Below are 18,344 nucleotides of genomic sequence, written 5' to 3'. Positions count from 1 at the left end.
GCATTATTAAATATTTTATAGTCGTGTTCCTTAATTTTTGTGTGTTTTTGTTTAAATTTCGTAGTAAAAACAACTTTTTTAAGGTGGGCAGCACTGATTTTTTAGTGCCCACTTCTTCGGAGCTTTCGAGCAGCCTGGCAGCCCTGGCCAGACTCATCAACGGAATGTCGGCGCAAAAGAGAAGCCGCAATAACATTTAACCAGAATTAAATTAATGAAATTTAGAGAGCTACAGAAGCATAGGAAACCAAACGAAATTAACATTCCGCAATGCCACAGCAGAGACGCAAGGTAGCCTTTAGCGGCAAGAAGAAGAAGGATCAGATGTTGCAAAAACGCAACACAAAAGGTACGTCAACAATTCCCCCCCTCTACCACTGATATTTGTGGGAGAAAAGAAATCAAATCCCACGAGCCACACCACACTAACGATGACATTGATTGCCGGCCAGGTCCGCCCAAGTATTTACGCAGTGCCCAGGAGTCCTACGAGGACAGCGATGTGCCCGAAACGACGCGGAAGCTCATGGAGCAGCCGTTCGCTAGGGGTGGAAATCGCAACAAGAATGTGAATCGTTACAATTTACAATTCTACCAGGAGGGCAAGAAGGAACTGGAGCAGCTGAAGCTGGAGGGCTTCAAGCCCCTGCAGTCACTCAGTCCCACGGAGCGCGAAATCGATGAGCGCTACTTTGCCGGCTGTGATTTTCCCCTGCGTCCGGCCTGGAGTTTGTCGAGCACCAAAGAACAGCTGGACCGCTGTGAGAATCGTTACTTTAAGGTAGGTCATGGTTCATGGTTCATGTTTACTGGGATATTTGCGGCATTTCATTAAGGATTAATCCTAGGATTATGTGGACGGGCTGCAAAAGAAGCAACGCAGTGGTGACACCAAGGAACTCTCGCTGTTCGAACTGAATCTGGAAACGTGGCGTCAGCTCTGGCGTGTTCTTGAATTCTCGGACATACTGCTCATCATTGTGGATGTGCGTTATGCCACCCTGATGTTCCCACCCTCCCTGTACGACTACATCATCAACACACTGAAAAAGCATGCTATTGTGGTCTTCAACAAGGTTGATCTCGTCGAACCACAGGTGGTTGTGGCCTGGCGTGCGTACTTTCAGGAGCGCTATCCCCAGCTGCCGATCGTTATGTTTGCCTCGTTCTTGCCACGCTCTCGCAAGGGCTGCCAGCGTGGTCCACAGGCCCACAAGCGCAGCATGGAGGGTGTCTACAACATCTATCGCGAGTGCCAGCGCTATGTCCAGTCGGAGGTGGATCTGTCCGCCTGGGAGCAGAAGATACGCGAGGATATGCGGAGCGATCAGCTGGACATTCTGGAAGATGTTGCAGCAGCCGTGGAAGGTGAGCTGAAGATCAGCAGCAGCATCGATACCACGCCCCATGAGCATGTCAAATATCACAGTGGCGTCCTTACCATCGGCTGCATTGGCTTTCCGAATGTCGGCAAGTCCTCGCTAATCAATGCCCTCAAGGGGCGCAAGGTGGTAAGCGTTAGTCGCACTCCCGGACATACCAAACACTTTCAGACCATATTCCTGACACCACTCGTACGGCTCTGCGACTGTCCCGGCCTAGTCTTTCCCTCGACCACGCCAAAGTGCCTGCAAGTGCTGCTGGGCAGCTTTCCCATCTCCCAGCTGTCTGTGCCCTATCGCTCACTGAAGTTTCTCGGCGAGCATGTAAATCTGCCGGAACTGTTGCGTCTCCAATTGCCCGAAGACTATGACGAGTGGTCGGCTGTGGCCATTTCCGATGCCTGGGCCTACAAGCGAGGCTTCCTAACGGCTAAGGCGGCCAGGCCGGATCGCTATCGGGCCGCAAATCACATTCTGCGCATGTGCCTGGCCGGACAGCAGCAGCTGGTGCTGCAGTTCTATCCGCCAGGGTATGAGGCGCGCCGCGAGCACTGGCTGCAGCATCCCGATGTTCCGGAGGTCAAGAAGTACCAACAAGTGGAGCTGCAAGATGAGCCAGAGAGCGAGACCAATGGCGATACCTCCTCCGTTTGCTCGGATAGTGAGATCCCACGAAAAGTCTCTATATGAAACCCTTTTCTAAATTTCCTCTTTTCCAGCTGCTGATAGCGAGGACGAAGACGAGGACAGCTCCAACGATGAGACCAATGCCGACGAGGATTCGTGCGCCATCGAGGAGGATGAGGCACCACGTTCGCGCAATGTATTTGCCCTACTCGAAGACGAATAATAATCCTTCGAACAAACACACATAATTTATTTTTGATTATACATATATTTTTTGGTAATATACCTTTCGACTAATGAACCACAATAAAATGGAATTAAATTATGCTCTGAGCCTCTTCCGCATTCAGATATCATCGATTTCGTCGGACGAAAACGAATCGTCATCCAATTTCTCGTCCAATGAAAGCAGCAACTCAATTGCTCTGCAAAAGAAAATGAAATCCGAATGAGAAAATTTCTACAAAAGTGTTCTTTGGCAAAGACTATAAAGCACCAAGATGTTGCATGAAACGGGCACGGGAACTGGTGCTTAAATTATCTTTTGGACTATCCTTCGGGGCATAACCAAAACCCCTGACCCTGAACCCCTAATAGCTTTTTGGTGCCTCTTAAAACATCTTAATGATTGAATAGCCTTTGTCTTAGTTAATGCCATACTTGATCAATTGCTTCTCTTCGCCATTCTCTTCGATGGGGGCCGGACAGAGAGCCTTTTTCAGCAGCAATCTACCCAGATTTGTGCGCAGCTCAAGCACCACTTTGGCAGTCTCTGGATTGCATTTAAAACTGAAAAGAAATAAACATTAAAACTAGCCATTTATCTGTAAAGATATCCCCACTCACAAGTATGTATTGGCCACGGATAGGTAGGGCACTCTGTCTTTGACACCCGCCTCGACGCCATCGCCGAAAATAATGAGAGCCATGGGAAAGACCATTGTGGAATCGAGTAAATACAGCGATGAGGACTTCTGTCGCTGGTAATACACGAAATAATCCGAATCAAAGCTGGATTCCCCGCTGTTCACGGACGAAGGATGAAAATTCACACGCTTGCCGTCGTCCGTGGACATGTTATGAACAGCACGCACTGAATTCCGTATGCGACGTGTTTTGCTGTTGGATAATTATGGTAAATTATAGTACTTTTATAGGATTTCGATTAATAATTGTCACGTGTCCACTACAATTCACATCAAAACCGCACATCATTAGTACACTTTTCGACTTTCAAGAGATACTACGTCCAAATGTTATCAAAGTATTGAGCCCTGGTTATCGGTCTCAGTGTCATGACCAAGCAACGCATATTGCTTGCCAAGAAATTGCGATCTTGCGATCCGACATATTCATCTAAAGATACAGAGTTGGTCTCTTGATCTTACCGCATGTATGCCATATTCGGATAGAGACCGGCTCCAATAATAGCCCTCAGAAGAGGAATCTTGTCCGAATTAATGTTGGATGACTTGTCTAGTAAGCCGGGTGAACTAAGAAATCTACAAAGGAGAGAGAGGATTGGTAGGGGGATGCTAAGCTTAAGGATTAAACCTTTTGACCTACTTGTAGTTGCACAGCAGTTCTGCAAACTGATTCTTCATGCGCTCCAGCTGCTGCAGCGTCATGTAGCTCAAATAATTCGTATAGCAGAAGTTGCGATCACCACGACTCTTACGATACGAACAAATTGTGTTGTGCACCATCAGATGATCGCTGCGCATGTTGTGGGCCATCTGCCGTTTCACCTGATCCACACGGCTCTCCAGCCCCAAGGGCGTGTAGAACGGCGACTTGTATGAGAGTGCCGCTGCCGCCGAGGTGATGGGATCCAGGCAACAGAATAGGGCTGACATGAGCATCATTTTGCCCATTTGCGGATCGACGGGAAGCTTCGCCAAATGCACGCCCAGCGGTGTAAGAATGCCCTCTTTGTCCAGGGCACCCATGCTGAAAAAAATCATTTAAATTTTGATGATCATTTGACTAGAATTCATTCAAACTTACCGCATCAGGAGAAGAACACCGTTTTTGATGGCCTCCTGTTCGGGGGCACTGATGAGAGTGCCCAGAAATTCATAGGGATTATCAATGTGCAGCAGTTTCAGGCTCAAAATGATTGACTCCAGCTTGGAGCGCAGTATATCCGGTGTGGGTATATCGGCCATCTGATCCTCCCTGGCCCGACTGAACAGATTGTAGCAGATGCCCGGCCTTACACGTCCTGCACGACCCTTGCGCTGCTGGGTATTTGCCTTGCTCACCCACACTTCGTCCAGGCTCTGGATGTTGCTGGCAATGTCATAGTTGCTAGCCTTGGTGCGGCCGGAGTTGATGACATACACCACATCATCAATGGTCACCGATGTCTCGGCTATAATGGTGGACATAATAACCTTACGCTTGCCGGCCGGAGGACGACGGAACACCGCCTGCTGCTCGACGGAGGGCATCAGGGAGTGCAGGGGATAAAGGACTAGACTTTGGCGCCAGCGTTGGCCCTTGAACGAACCCTGGGGGTTCTCCAGAGCTTTGTTAAGTTTGGAGATCTTGTCGAAGCCGGGCAGGAAGACCAGAATGGCACCCTCTGGCTCGTTTTCGCAGATGTAGTAGACCAGATCCGCGATGAAATCAATGTCCTCGCAGCCCTCCGACTCGGGCAGGCGCAATTGGTCGAGAACCCTTCGATCGTACATGTGACGGACGCGACGCACATACGGCAGGATCATGGCTTCGTGCGCCATCAAGGACTCCTTACGCTCCTGATTCGGTTTTTTTTTCGTTGTGCGCAAATTTTCGAACTGATAGTTGGTGAGGGAGAGGACATCCTCCAGGTAGAGCATCCGGACGGGAAACATCACCCCCTCAATGCGGAACATGGGGCAGTTCTCAAAGTAGTCACAGAAATCCTGCTCTCGAACGGTGGCACTCATCAGAATCACCTTCAGGTTGGGCCTGTGCGGCAGGATGACCTTCAGCAGGCCCATTAGAAGGTCCGTCTCCACGCTGCGCTCGTGTATCTCGTCCAGAATGAGCACACTGAGGCTGTGCATCAGGGGATCCGACTGGAGCTGCTGCAACAGCACTCCCGTTGTGCAATACGTAATGGAGGCCCGGTCCCTTGGCCGGCGGCTCTCCAGGCGTATCTGATAGCCCACGGAGATGCCCAGGTTCTCGCCACGCTCGTAGCTCACTCGCTCGGCAATCGTGATGGCCGAAATACGACGCGGTTGAGTGCAAATAATGCGGCAGTCTGAGGCACAGCCCTTGACAATGCTGTGATCGAGCAGCAGTTGAGGGACCTGTGTGGTCTTACCACAGCCGGTGCTGCCGACAATGAGAATGACTTGATTCTGCTGGACGGCGCGTATAATCTCCTCCGCATGCTTCATGGCCGGCAGCTGCTGACGTGCGTGCAGACGCTCGCGCATATTTGGTGACTGGAGGCGCTCTCGATGCTCCTCCATTAATTTCGTATCCAAATTCTGGTTGATGTAGTTCAAAGTGTTGTTCTCCTGCTTTTTCTCGGCAATAAACTGGTGGAAATTGACGCTCAGCAAGTGACGAAACTGCAGCTCGAATTGCGCATCCACATCCGAGTGCGAGTCGGATTTCCTGGGCGTCTTGTTGAAGGCCTGCATGAATTCCTTGACGCGCTCCAGCGCGCCTCGTGGCACAGTGACACTGCATCCCAGCCGGATTTTTGGCTGCTCAATCATGTCCGGCCCGCCATCCTTTTTCATTTTCTCGCGCTCCTTCGCGCGCTGGCGACCGAGGTCGCGGTAATACATGCCAATTTCCTTGCCCTTCAGCCCGGGCGGACGATTGCCCTTGCGGGCATGGGAGTCGGAATCGCGATCACGATCCATTCAATCAGTTTAAATTTAATTTGAATTTAACAAATTAAACAACAAATCCTAACATCCAACAACATGACACTCAAATATGAGAAGGCTGCCAGCCCGTTGAAAAAGTGGGACTGCCAGTTGAGCAGATGTGGCAACACTAATTTATCAGCGATGCTCGAAAGAGCGACAAAAAAAGTTAACATATTCTTTAAGAGGGTTTAAGAGGAATCGAGATGGTTATACAAGACACCAATCTTATGCATGTATATGTCTAAGATATATCAGTCTCAGAAAAGGTCTTTATTAATTACGTTTTAAAACAGTATCTTTATATAATATTAACGAAATAGGGTATACAAATGATCATACTGTGGTTGACAGCAAATGCAACACTGCGAGTGTTAAACATTTTTGTTGAAACCGTGGTTTTGTTAAAACAAAAAACATGCCAGTGCTTAAAAGTAGTTAATCCTGATCAAAATTGATTCATCAATCATATAAAAGTATCTGGGCAAAACTGAGAGATATATAGCTGGGAATATTCGACGGAATAAAAGCAGGAGTTTGTCGTAATAACCGGTTGACAACAATAATTCCCGGCAACACTAGTTCTCATACCCTAGGGAAAAGATATTATACAATTGAGAAAATGTTTGTCATCCCAGGCTCCGTAGGTACCAGGATCTCGATAAATATATACAAGATACTAATAATATACATGAATATACATATCAAATCATGAAAACATATCAAGTTGAGAATAGGTTTTTATAAATTGCGTTTTATCTTGATATAAAATTAACGAAATAGGGTGTATAAAGGACTATACACGCATCATGTGCTCAAATACCAGCAACATTGCGACTGTACTTTGTTGAACTATTTTGTTTAAACGTTGTTTTAGCCAAAATATAATAAAAGCAAGGAATAAAAACTAGCCTATCTTGTAGAAAGTGTATTCATCAACGGCTTAAAATGATCTGGGCAGAACTAAGGGTTTTAGTTAGCCAGAATTATTCCACGGAATCTCTAAATTGAGCAATATGAACGAATTCTCTCCTTAACGGAGAACGATTAACCCATTGTTAGCGAAGAGGCTATTTTAATATTCCACCCAAAATAATGCAAATTTAATAAATTTAGCGCGGTTCAGGTGAAAGATATCGTGTTTTTCTTACGTAGTAGTAGTAGAAGTAGTTGAACTATTTAAATAGAGGGGGCTAAAGATAGCTAAGTTCGTTTTTTCATCATAACGAGATGCTATATTGTTGTTGAGGAGCAAAAACAGCAATCGCCGTAGCAGGAAAACAAGTCATGTATTTAAAATAAGACAGTCAAGTAGAAAATTGATTCATTAATCGGATAAAATTATGTTGGCAGTGCTGAGAGTTCTATATAGATAGTAATATCAAATCGAATATCAAAATCGACGAATATTGGTACAACTTGGGTAATTCGTCAGTATATTTACGGTATATTTTTAAAATGAGATGGTATATTTCGATATATTTCTGAGGTTCGATAAATCCGATGAACCAGTCACACTGATCCGCTGTATGGCGCTTGCATTTTATAAATTTTTGCGTATTGTTGAGAGTAAAGGCCAACAAATTACGTGTTAAGTTGTTTATAACGATTCGCCAAGTGTGTGTTTGATTATACGGCACAGCGGAGCCAACAGTTGGTTGTATATTTCATGTGTGAGCTAAGGCGGGACAGCAACAAGTGGTGGCCCAGCGATCAAAGTAAAAGCCAGCAATAAAAAATAAGCAAAAGCAAAACACCACTTGGCATACACCAAATATTTTGGGTGTAGTGTACAAAAGTTGGTTAGTAATTACCACGCAAAAGTGTTTTTTGTGTTTGAAGCGGTTTGCGCAGCTTAACGTTAGCGTCAACGTCGGCGTCGCCGCGTACAAACAGAAAGCAGGCAAAGCCGTTTGATTGTGTCTGTATGTTTGTGTCTGTTTATGTGTATGTGTGCCCCAAGCCATTATTTTTCTGTCTTATGACGTAAACCACCGAAAAAATCAAAAGTGAGCAGCAGGCGACACAAATATATATATAAATATATAACGAAGGTGAGCGCATATTTGAATTCTCGGTTTGTAAACGCTTTTTTGAACTGCCTCTTTCTTGGAATTCCAGGCATTGCCAGGCCCGTTTCAATTTTGGAATGGAAAAGAGGCTTCCTTTATCGTGCTAGGGCTTGTTTACATTTCGTCTAATGTTAGGGTACAACAGGGTATACCCATTTGGATGATGATTTTGATGTTTGATCAAAAGTTGGGGTCGATGCCCGTCTGTCTGTTTGTTCACTGAATCATACATGTAGTTATAGAAATTTTGGTTCCGCAAGGGTAGCAAAAGACGTTTCTTTTTATTGTGCTTTGGTTTTGTGTCTGCTGCAGCGGCCTCTGAACTATTCACACAAACAAACACACACACACCAATGCAGAAAGTGCAGCCGTGTAAACAAACTAGAGAAAGAGATTCCACAGACTGAACGCAACCCCCCCTGCTCTGCTGGACATGAGGCAATTGCAACAGCAACCGGCTCGGTAAAATTCTTAAGCAAAAGAAACTTGTTGAAAGCATTTCCTCCGCACATGCTTAGACATGAAAAGAAATTGTGCTTTGCTTTGCTTTGCCCTGGCATGAACTTGTCGCTCCACTCTGCCATTCGACGTGGACGCTCGAGCGCTGGCTTCCCACACTCTCTCACGCACACGCAAACACACAGCCACACTTTGTCAAACACATCATTCACATTGGCATTAAATGTGATTTAAGCTTGACAATTGTGAATGATTTGCGTACGTTTTGCACGCTCATAAAAGAGGAATGGAAGACTGGAACGAAGACTGGAATCAAGGCTCTAGATACCCTTGCAGTTGTGCGTTGCAAACTTCTAATAAAAATCATAAGACAGCGCCATTCAAGGGTATAAAAAGTGGAATCCGCCAAACCTGTTGATCGTCTCTACCTTTTTCTGCTACATCGACATACTTCTATTTCTGCGTCGAACTCCGGTCCGATGATGTGATTCGATTCTATTAATGATTCATTAGATGGATGTGTTGTCTAAGCATTCGTTCCCAGGCGATCCTCGGGAATGGAGGCCAGCCACTTCAAATCTTAACAGCTTGCATTTTGGCCTAACCGCATGATTCACACAATTACCCATACACACACACACATACGCACAAATATCAGCCATAAACATTCATATTTACCTCTCTCTCGAGCTAACACACGGTTTGCCCTCTCTCTGTACCCTGGATTCTTAGAAAAAAAGGGTACATTTGTTTTATGTAGAAGGTAGCCTTTTGGATAAGATGTATCTATAGATTGAGATTTATTTAAATTACGATGTCCAGGCATATCTCTGAAGAATCTTGACATACGTTTCTCACATCTATTTAATCACATTAAGGTCATCTATTATTAATAAGTAATGTAATCATAGGGTAAGCCATAGCCGAATAATCAGGCTGTAGCATAGTCTCTCCTGTTGAAATTTCCTATTTTGGTTCGACACGATTCCAATCATCATCACATCATTTTGTAAAATTAGTTTGCGCGATTATTAATGTGTGTATTTATCTAATTGCTTTGGTTTATTTTCGAGTTTTTGTTTTGTTTATGATTTTAATCCGGCAGTTTTCACGCTTCGAATGAGCCACCGAAAGCCTGTGCATGTGCTCTCTGGTCCCATCCTCCCTCTCATTATTTACATGCTAATTGAAAATTCCACATTGAGATGCGAGATGTTCAGAGATCGAGGATGTGGTGGTGGGGGAACTGTGCCTCCCCAGATAATTGTAAATAAACCACAAACTGATAATGATTCCACTCCATTCCCCCCACAAAATCGTACTCCACCATCGACCGTTCGTGCACCATCTCTCATCATCGATTGCATTCGTCGGAGAAAACCCATCATCAATCGGTTTCTGCAGCTCGACAAATTCAGTTCTCTTCTCTCTGTCTCTCTGTAACTAACTGTAAACAAAGAACAGCTGTGGGGACCTGCGCATGTCCCAAAAAAACAAAAACAAAAAGCAATAAATCCATTTGTCGGCAAAATGCGTCTCAAGAAGCTTGGGTCTGCACACGTTTTTCCTTACCAGAAATTAAATATTAATTGGTGACTATTTTAATAATTCCAGAATGTCTCGTCATGAGAAAACAAAGTCCACAGGTGGTGGCATACTGGAGACCTGGTTTGGACGACCGTCCAAGTCGAAAGGCAATAGCTTCAATAGCGGCACTCTGACTCACGGCGGACGGCCCACCTCTCTGGACAATGAGGGCGTGTTGAGCGTCGAGGATGTGGAGCATTACATTCAGGAGCTGAGCGAGGCTCAGGTGGATGCCAAGTTCTTGGAAATCATCGAGGATATGAATATACCCAAGGACAAGCGGGAACCGCTGCTGGCCAAGTCCAAGGAGGAGCGTCAAAAGATGATACTCTGGCACCTAAAAGGTAAACGAATCGACTTTTCGTTTCACCCTTCCTATCCACCTTTCTCCCTTGTGTTGTGTGTGTGTTCCAAGTTTATTGCATTCCATTCTGATAAGATTAGCCAAAAGACCTAGTGGGTATCTACTGGGGTCTCTACGTGTATTTGTACGTGTGGTTATCGGAGTGCGTGTTTGTATGCAGTCTGTCTGATTCTCGTGAAATTTCTCTGCTGTCTCTGCTGTTCTCTGTTTGTTTCTCCTTTGTTTTATTTGCCAATTTGCTTCGTACTTGTCTCCAGTTGAATTTTCTTTTTTTTTTAACGAGATATCGCTATTTAGCGGCTTTTGTGATGAACATGATGTCAACGATCTGCTATTGGAAATGGTGCAATTTTTTGTCTATACAAAATAATGTACCAGTTTTAAAAATATCTCGCTAAAAGTTGGCACAGATTTGGTATTTGGAAGAAGTTAGTATATAAAGTAGAATCAGAACAGTATATCATCGTCAGGTGCATCATATATAGCACCAATCAATATTTTCTTTTTGGATAATAGGGCATTCTCTTTTGCACTTTTCAAGGACTTTTTAAAAGAGTATCAGTAGGCACGAAAGCGATATAAAACGAAAAGAGACGGAAACGAGTATGGATATTGTATGCCATGGAAGATCTTTGGTAATTTTATAAGCGTGGATTAAATTTCTAGAAAAGCAAGAAAAATCTAAAATTTCGCATTAAATATTTCATACAGAAATTGGCTAATACATTCCATTAAAGTGTGATCACAAATGTCGAAAAATCTATAGTAAAAATTGCCCTGAAAGAATATCTAAAGGTTCCATTCCCTATATAAGTTTTTAATCTAAGAAAGTCGAAAGGTTCCATTCCCTATATAAGTGTTTCCTTTAATTTGTAATCTATTTTATACTTATATACTTCATTTCCACTTTGAATCAATGTTGATCTGCTGTGTTTCCTTCATCAGTTTTCGCATTCTTCCTCTAAGCCTGCACAATTATTTATGAACCAAAAGCAATTACCACTGTAACGAACTCATTTCGTATCTTGAAGATATGTTCTCAATGCCAACATCAACAGAAAACTCTTCTCGTCTCGTCGCGTCTCGCTCCAGTTAATTGCCCATGTGGTGCCCATGGCCCATGGTCCATTATCAACTTAGAGTCTCAAAGTAAATGCTCTCGACGCAATCAAAGCTGCTCTCTCTTATCGTTTGTAACGGTTACTTGTGCGCTAACCTTGACAGTACTGTACTTCTTCTCATTCGTTTTTCCGCTCTCTCCCTTTTTTGTTTATCAAATATTATATACATATACCAAATATAGTCGTACATCGGTTCTCGTAAAAGCATACGAGCGAATGCGTGACATAAAGTCGTATGGAAAATATACATATTTTGAGCGTACGACGAAGACATTGAAAATTAAAAATGTACCCATGCATATTATACAATTTTAATTACGTCAAGTGTCAGGCGCGTGAATGTGGCATATACGCTTGCTGCCGGGGCCGCTGCTCTGTGCTCTCCATGGGTGCTCGTAATCGAATGAGCAAGTGCATCCAAAATAGAGGGAGACTGAGGGAGAGAGACCAGACCAGACCAGAACAAGGTGAACCTCGCATATGACTGAATGATTTAGCATTGTGCTGACTTCTGTCTCTCTTCTGTCATCTCTAAATTTTCACTCTGCTTGTACCCGGTATTTGGACAGTGAAAGGGTATATTGCATTCGTTTAAGTTCTTGTTAGAGGCAGAAGAAAGCGTTTACCTATAATTCTATAAGGTATTGCATGACATATTTCTGTAATACCGGAAGAATATACCAGAGACAGAAACACATCGACTTTCACCACCTCATCCGTTTTCGAAAATTTAAATAAAAAATTTTCTGAGGTATACAGAGAAAATACTTAAGAAAAGAATAGGAAAAATGTTTATTGAAGAAAACAAAAATATATTTGGCAGTACTGTCATCTCCTGTCCTCTCATTGTATAGGTGTTTTTGTTGTTATCGTTTTTTGAATCCTGGTAATACAAGCAATAATTATTGCTTCCTAGTTATTTCTAGTTAGTTAGTTCCTAGTTATTATGGCTTGCAATTGCTTCTTATTTGTTCTTCAACAGCAGACGCATTAGAGAAAATTTCAGAACAGAATGGCTGATAATTAAAAACAAAATATAAGTCGTGTGCATGACGAAGCCTCCTCATGAGTTTGGCCATTGTAGTAGTAGGCCAGTAGTAGGGTATCTTATATTCGAGAAATGCAACCGTAACGTTCTGAAAAAGTGAATATTTTTGTAGAATTTTTCCACCATAAAATTGCTATGCATATTTGAACGAGTATATGAAAACGTTAAGTAAATTTATGACAAAATCGGCTTAAAATAAATAATGATGATGATGCCAATAATCACCAGGCTTGAGGTGGAGCTGCAGATCTACATGAAGTGTGGATGTGGGGATCTACAGGTCGTAAGGGGGAGGGATGGAATATTCAAGTAAACAATAAATAACCGAATATAAAGTAAACTTTTTCTTTATGGGTCGTGTTTATCGTGGCAGAACCATACCCCCCGGCCCGTACTGCCACCTGCCGCTTCTAGGCAGCCTCTGCCACTTGTTTGCGAAATGAACTGAAAGCTAAAAAAACGGATTGACTGGATGATGATGATGGCCAACAAACAGCTGAAATCCGTTCATTAACACGCTTCGGTTGGCTCTCGGAGTTAATTAATAAAACAGTTAGTGTGCGAGTACTTCGGGGGCTCTACTGAGGCCACTTGTATCCATATCAAGTGTGTGTGCTGCTGCTTTTGCCATGGGGGAGGGCCAATTTAAATGTTTTTTTTCGTATATTGCATATTTAGTGGAATGGTTGCGGTTGGTGTGGTGTTTAGGAGAAGGTCCCCTCTCTTCAAGGCTGATATTGTGGATTGTTCGAGGTTTAATTTGCCTAACAAGTTTTTTGCGATAACACAGTTACACAGTGGAGCTTCCACAGATGGAAGTTCTGCTAATAAGGATTATATTTTAGGGAAGTTTTATAGATTTAGTGTTCTCCAAATAGCATAGTCTTTAATGGTCAGATTTATACGGATGTATAGCTAGCTAAAATTCTCAGAAGACTAACTGACACCCATCACGATTATTATTTTATGGGTATAACTTAAATGTGTTTACGTTATGAAATACTATTAAAAATTCCCCCAAGGTGGATTCTGAGCGATACAATGCTTTCTATTTATTGTAAGAATCAATCAAAGATTGCATTTCGCGTGCATGTCTCGTAATTATATTGTATATGATGACTTTCAATTGGAATTTTGAGATTATTTTACGAGCCATAAAAAATTCCAAGATCAAGTTATGGTCTAGGAATGTATATAAAAAGCAAACAGAAGAAGGTACTAGTAAAGTAATTATGATAGTTCTTATGCGTAGTGTCGCGGTCGAGGCTCGGATCCGAGTTTCCAAATACATCGTGTGCATGTCTAAATTGAAAAAGCGTATGCGGAATAGATAGCTAAAAGTTCTTATTATCAAGTTTCCACTTTACTTGTACTTTGTAGTCGTACGCGTACAGAAGTGTGTTAAAAAAGTATGTCGTATACATTAGAGGGGGCCAAAAGATAAGGAGGAGTGAGTCACCCTCTGATTATCACAATATACGAGTATATCCTGTGGGAACGCAGTAGAATGGAACTCTAAGAAGCACCAGAGGTATCTTCTGTACAAATATAAAGTTATTGCAACACAGATATTGATGCTCTAACTAGATATATGTACATAGGTATGCATATAGATATACTCGTATTCTTATCAAATCAGTTATGATTCGGCAAAAATTGTGTGAAAGTATGAGGTCATTCGATTAATCATCCATTCCGTGTTAATGGGATTTAATTACGAGCTTTTTCTGATAAGATACGCAACCCACTCGATATATTCTAAAGCCATACTAAACCAATATCTCTGTATCTGCATCTGTAACTTTATTCAACCAGGCAAAAACTCACTGGAGCGCAACACGCACTCCCGCTTCGAGAAGCCCATCGACTATGTGGAGTACCTGCAGAATGGGGAGCACAGCGAGCATAAGGTCTACCAGTGCGTGGAATCGCTGCGCGTGGCCCTCACCAGCAATCCTATCTCGTGGATCAAGGAGTTTGGGGAGGCGGGCATCGGACAGATCGAACAGCTTCTGTCGAGAGCTAAGAAGGATCGCACCTACGATCGCATCGAATTCGAGGCGATACGATGCCTCAAAGCGATCATGAACAACACGTGGGGTCTCAATGTGGTGCTCGTGCCCGATCAGCACAGTGTGGTCCTGCTGCTGGCCCAATCTCTCGATCCCCGCAAGCCGCAGACCATGTGCGAGGCCCTCAAGCTGTTGGCCTCCTTTTGCATCGTTTACGAGCGGAATGGCTACGAGAAGGTGCTGCGAGCCATCACCACGATAGCAGCCACATCGTACAAGTCCAGCGAACGCTTCCGACCGATTGTGGATGCACTGTTTGCATCGGACAAGCAGGATCCCAAGCGAGAGCTGGCCTGCCACAGTCTGATCTTCATCAATACGCTGACGAACACACCCACGGATCTGAACTTTCGCCTGCATCTGAGGTGCGAGATCATGCGAATGGGGCTGTACGATCGTCTCGATGAGTTCAAGAAGATCGTGGAGACCAGCAACAATGAGGCTCTGCAGCAGCACTTTAAGATCTTCAGCGAGATTCGGGAGGATGACTTTGAGGAGTTCGTGCAGCGGTTCGATAATGTGACCTTCAACATGGACGATGCCCAGGACTGCTTCGATGTGCTGAAGAACCTCATCACGGACACCAACTCGGAGCCGTACTTCCTGTCCATTCTGCAGCATCTGCTGTACATCCGCGACGACTTTTACTTCCGACCCGCCTACTATCAACTGATCGAAGAGTGTATCTCGCAGATCGTCTTCCACAAGGGCTACTGTGATCCGAACTTTGCCAATCGCGACTTTAACATTGACACCTCGCTCCTGCTGGACGATATTGTGGAGAAGGCCAAGGCCAAGGAGTCGAAGCGCTCGGAGGAGTACGAGAAGAAGATCGAGGAGCTGGAGAGCGCCAAGCAGGAGGCTGAGGCCAAGGCCGCACATCTCGAGGAGAAGGTCAAGCTGATGGAGGCCAATGGTGTGGCCGCTCCATCGCCCAACAAGCTACCGAAAGTTAATATACCAATGGCGCCGCCACCACCTGGTGGAGGAGGAGCACCGCCACCGCCGCCGCCTCCTATGCCGGGTCAAGCGGGAGGCCCGCCGCCACCACCGCCAATGCCTGGCATGGGAGGACCCAGACCTCCACCCCCGCCGCCTATGCCCGGAATGGGTGGTGGTCCACCGCCCATGATGCCTGGCATGATGCGACCTGGAGGTCCACCTCCGCCCCCCATGATGATGGGGCCCATGGTGCCCGTGCTGCCGCACGGCCTGAAGCCCAAAAAAAAGTGGGACGTAAAGAATCCTATGAAACGGGCCAACTGGAAGGCCATTGTGCCGGCCAAAATGTCCGAGAAGGCGTTCTGGGTCAAGTGCCAGGAGGATAAGCTGGCCCAAGATGATTTCCTCGCAGAACTGGCCATGAAATTCTCCTCAAAGCCCGTGAAGAAAGAGCAAAAGGATGCGGTGGACAAGCCGACAACGCTGACCAAAAAGACGATCGATCTGCGTGTACTCGACTCGAAATCCGCCCAGAATCTGGCCATACTGTTGGGTGGCTCCCTCAAGCATTTGTCATACGAGCAGATCAAGATCTGTCTGCTGCGCTGCGATACGGCCATAATGTCCTCCAATATACTGCAGCAGTTGATCCAGTATCTGCCGCCGCCAGAGCAGCTTAAGCGTTTGCAGGAGATCAAAACAAAGGGAGAACCACTACCGCCCATTGAACAGTTTGCAGCAACCATAGGTAAGTGGGGATCTGCTTTAGAAGAACACAACCATATAAGAATCATTCCGTTTTTTTAGGTGAAATCAAACGCCTGTCGCCGCGCCTTCACAACCTGAACTTCAAGCTGACTTACGCGGACATGGTGACGGATATCAAACCCGATATTGTGGCCGGTACAGCAGCCTGCGAGGAGGTGCGCAACAGCAAAAAGTTTTCCAAGATCCTGGAACTGATACTCCTGCTGGGCAACTACATGAACACGGGCTCCAAGAACGAAGCTGCCTTTGGCTTTGAGATCAGCTACCTGACCAAATTGACCAACACCAAGGATGCGGAAAACAAGCAGACGCTGCTCCACTATCTGGCCGATCTCGTGGAAAAGAAATTCCCCGATGCCCTCAACTTTTACAGCGATCTGTCGCATGTGGACAGGGCGTCGCGTGTGAATATGGATGCCATACAGAAGGCAATGAGGCAAATGAATTCGGCGGTAAAGAATCTGGAAACGGATTTGCAGAACAACAAAGTCCCGCAATGCGATGATGACAAATTTAGTGAAGTGATGGGTAAATTTGCCGAGGAATGCAGACAGCAAGTCGATGTATTGGGTATGTCTTGGGATTCCCTCCAATAACTTGTTCATAGATAATACAATTTCGTTCAATTTTCAGGCAAAATGCAACTGCAAATGGAGAAGCTTTATAAAGACCTGAGCGAGTACTATTCCTTCGATCCCATCAAGTACACCATGGAGGAGTTCTTTGCCGACATCAAGACCTTCAAGGATGCCTTCAAGTCGGCCCACAACGATAATGTGCGCGCTCGCGAGGAGCAGGAAAAGAAGCAGCGCATGCAGGAGGCTCGCGAACAGTCGGCCCGCGAACAAATGGCCCGACAACAGCAGAAGCGTGCCCTGGTCGACATGGATGCGGCCCAGGCGCAGGAGGGCGTCATGGACAGCCTGCTGGAGGCGCTGCAAACGGGCTCGGCATTTGGCCAGCGCAATCGACAGGCGCGCAGACAACGACCCGCGGGGGCCGAGCGACGAGCACAACTCAGTCGCAGTCGATCCCGGACGCGAGTAAATAATGGCCAACTAATGACCCGCGAGATGATATTGAACGAGGTGCTCGGCTCGGCGTAGTTTGGACACAGACACCCACCCACACACATACACAAGCAATTCCCCCTCCTCCCTCCTTCTCTGTACATATATAAATAGACATCTGTAGCGATCTAAGGGCCTAAGACATTAGCCATGTACATCTGTATCTGTATATCTGTGTATCCGTATCCGTATCTGTGTAGCCTTGTGTACATATCAATTCGATTGGCATGTGTACGGGTGGAGTTAGCTAAAGCAAAGATATCTATTTTAACAAAGCCGCAAAGTACTAAATAAGCTCTGGGCGGTAGCTCTCGTTGGAGAATCGATTTAAATGATGTGAAGCATTGCTGAAAGTTTTTCAAGTCACAAAATGGAAACATTTTTCTACATTAAACTAAGGGCTTGTACAAGGGCTATCTATACACTTGATTAGATATCTCTATTTGAGGATTTTTAACGAAAAGATAAATTTGTGTATTTTTACTATACTAAAGAATAATCGAACATTTTTGTTTAATATGTGATCCATGAGGAATAAGAAGACGAAGAACTATAATGAAAATAGTTCATTTTTGTTTCTATATAATTTCTAAAACAAATCTAATGCCTTTTTTTAAGACTGTCTTTTCACTACTTTTAAATTGAGAAATCTAAAGCTACGTTTTAATCTGTATCTAACAAGTATTCTTTGTCTACTTTATTCAGTCTTTATTATGGAATGCAAATATTATTGAATCAAAGAACTTAAATCTATGTTTATTTAAACTAAAACGAAATTAAAATAACTTAAATCTATTTCCGTATTGGCATCATTCTTTAAAACCTTTATAAATATCAGTTTTGTATAAAAATTATTATCAAAATTCATTTAAATTAGTTAAAAAACACTTTTGAGACCTGATTGAAAAATGAATTATTAATTTATTAAAATTAAATGGCCTGCCATATTAGTCCCAA

At 44.4% G+C, this 18,344-nt stretch overlaps 3 protein-coding genes and 1 long non-coding RNA gene across 6 annotated transcripts; 2 read left to right on the top strand and 2 right to left on the bottom strand.

Moving 5' to 3' along the window:
• The first annotated feature begins 58 nt into the window (after positions 1 to 58).
• Ns4 (Nucleostemin 4) lies at positions 59 to 2,336 on the top strand. The gene is made up of 4 exons (XM_001356823.4): positions 59 to 349; positions 453 to 781; positions 849 to 2,043; positions 2,102 to 2,336. Exons 1-4 carry the CDS (start codon positions 271 to 273, stop codon positions 2,230 to 2,232), a joined length of 1,734 nt encoding a protein of 577 aa, XP_001356859.1. The 5' UTR covers positions 59 to 270; the 3' UTR covers positions 2,233 to 2,336.
• Rhau (RHAU helicase) lies at positions 2,245 to 5,997 on the bottom strand. The gene is made up of 6 exons (XM_001356822.4): positions 4,017 to 5,997; positions 3,576 to 3,959; positions 3,398 to 3,511; positions 2,856 to 3,128; positions 2,670 to 2,798; positions 2,245 to 2,434 (listed from the first exon to the last, which is right to left on the bottom strand). Exons 1-6 carry the CDS (start codon positions 5,876 to 5,878, stop codon positions 2,356 to 2,358), a joined length of 2,841 nt encoding a protein of 946 aa, XP_001356858.2. The 5' UTR covers positions 5,879 to 5,997; the 3' UTR covers positions 2,245 to 2,355.
• Positions 5,998 to 7,366: 1,369 nt separating this feature from the next.
• On the top strand, positions 7,367 to 17,870 carry dia (diaphanous related formin 1). 3 transcript variants are annotated; one of them, XM_015180772.2, is made up of 5 exons: positions 7,367 to 7,622; positions 10,030 to 10,346; positions 14,351 to 16,297; positions 16,357 to 16,887; positions 16,951 to 17,870. In XM_015180772.2, exons 2-5 carry the CDS (start codon positions 10,031 to 10,033, stop codon positions 17,421 to 17,423), a joined length of 3,267 nt encoding a protein of 1,088 aa, XP_015036258.2. In that variant the 5' UTR covers positions 7,367 to 7,622; position 10,030; the 3' UTR covers positions 17,424 to 17,870. The 3 variants fall into 3 exon arrangements, with proteins under 3 accessions (XP_015036258.2, XP_033235490.1, XP_001356857.3); XM_033379599.1 differs by having other exon boundaries at positions 7,367 to 7,938; XM_001356821.4 differs by lacking the exon at positions 7,367 to 7,622 and adding an exon at positions 9,839 to 9,965.
• LOC117183948 (uncharacterized) lies at positions 9,192 to 10,088 on the bottom strand. The gene is made up of 2 exons (XR_004469094.1): positions 9,988 to 10,088; positions 9,192 to 9,889 (listed from the first exon to the last, which is right to left on the bottom strand). It is a non-coding gene; the product is annotated as an uncharacterized lncRNA (long non-coding RNA).
• Positions 17,871 to 18,344: the final 474 nt, after the last annotated feature.

This window comes from Drosophila pseudoobscura, chromosome 4 (assembly GCF_009870125.1).
Source record: "Drosophila pseudoobscura strain MV-25-SWS-2005 chromosome 4, UCI_Dpse_MV25, whole genome shotgun sequence".
Lineage (NCBI taxonomy): Eukaryota > Metazoa > Arthropoda > Insecta > Diptera > Drosophilidae > Drosophila > Drosophila pseudoobscura.
The sequence above is the reverse complement of the archived record's forward strand: the minus strand, read 5'-3'. Positions and strand labels throughout refer to the sequence as shown.

What these genes read in the sequence shown, in the direction of transcription:
- Rhau (XM_001356822.4), bottom strand. Translation starts at nt 5,878, where the DNA reads ATGGATCGTGATCGCGATTCCGACTCCCATGCCCGCAAGGGCAATCGT. An exon ending in GAACTGCTGTGCAACTACAA is followed by an intron (nt 3,512 to 3,575) that starts GTAGGTCAAAAG and finishes TCTCCTTTGTAG; the next exon opens with ATTTCTTAGTTCACCCGGCT. An exon ending in GAAGAGAAGCAATTGATCAA is followed by an intron (nt 2,435 to 2,669) that starts GTATGGCATTAA and finishes TTTCTTTTGCAG; the next exon opens with AGCAATTGAGTTGCTGCTTT.
- Ns4 (XM_001356823.4), top strand. Translation starts at nt 271, where the DNA reads ATGCCACAGCAGAGACGCAAGGTAGCCTTTAGCGGCAAGAAGAAGAAG. An exon ending in GCAAAAACGCAACACAAAAG is followed by an intron (nt 350 to 452) that starts GTACGTCAACAA and finishes ATTGCCGGCCAG; the next exon opens with GTCCGCCCAAGTATTTACGC. An exon ending in CTCCTCCGTTTGCTCGGATA is followed by an intron (nt 2,044 to 2,101) that starts GTGAGATCCCAC and finishes CCTCTTTTCCAG; the next exon opens with CTGCTGATAGCGAGGACGAA.
- dia (XM_001356821.4), top strand. Translation starts at nt 9,946, where the DNA reads ATGCGTCTCAAGAAGCTTGG. An exon ending in GATACTCTGGCACCTAAAAG is followed by an intron (nt 10,347 to 14,350) that starts GTAAACGAATCG and finishes TTATTCAACCAG; the next exon opens with GCAAAAACTCACTGGAGCGC. An exon ending in ACAGCAAGTCGATGTATTGG is followed by an intron (nt 16,888 to 16,950) that starts GTATGTCTTGGG and finishes TTCAATTTTCAG; the next exon opens with GCAAAATGCAACTGCAAATG.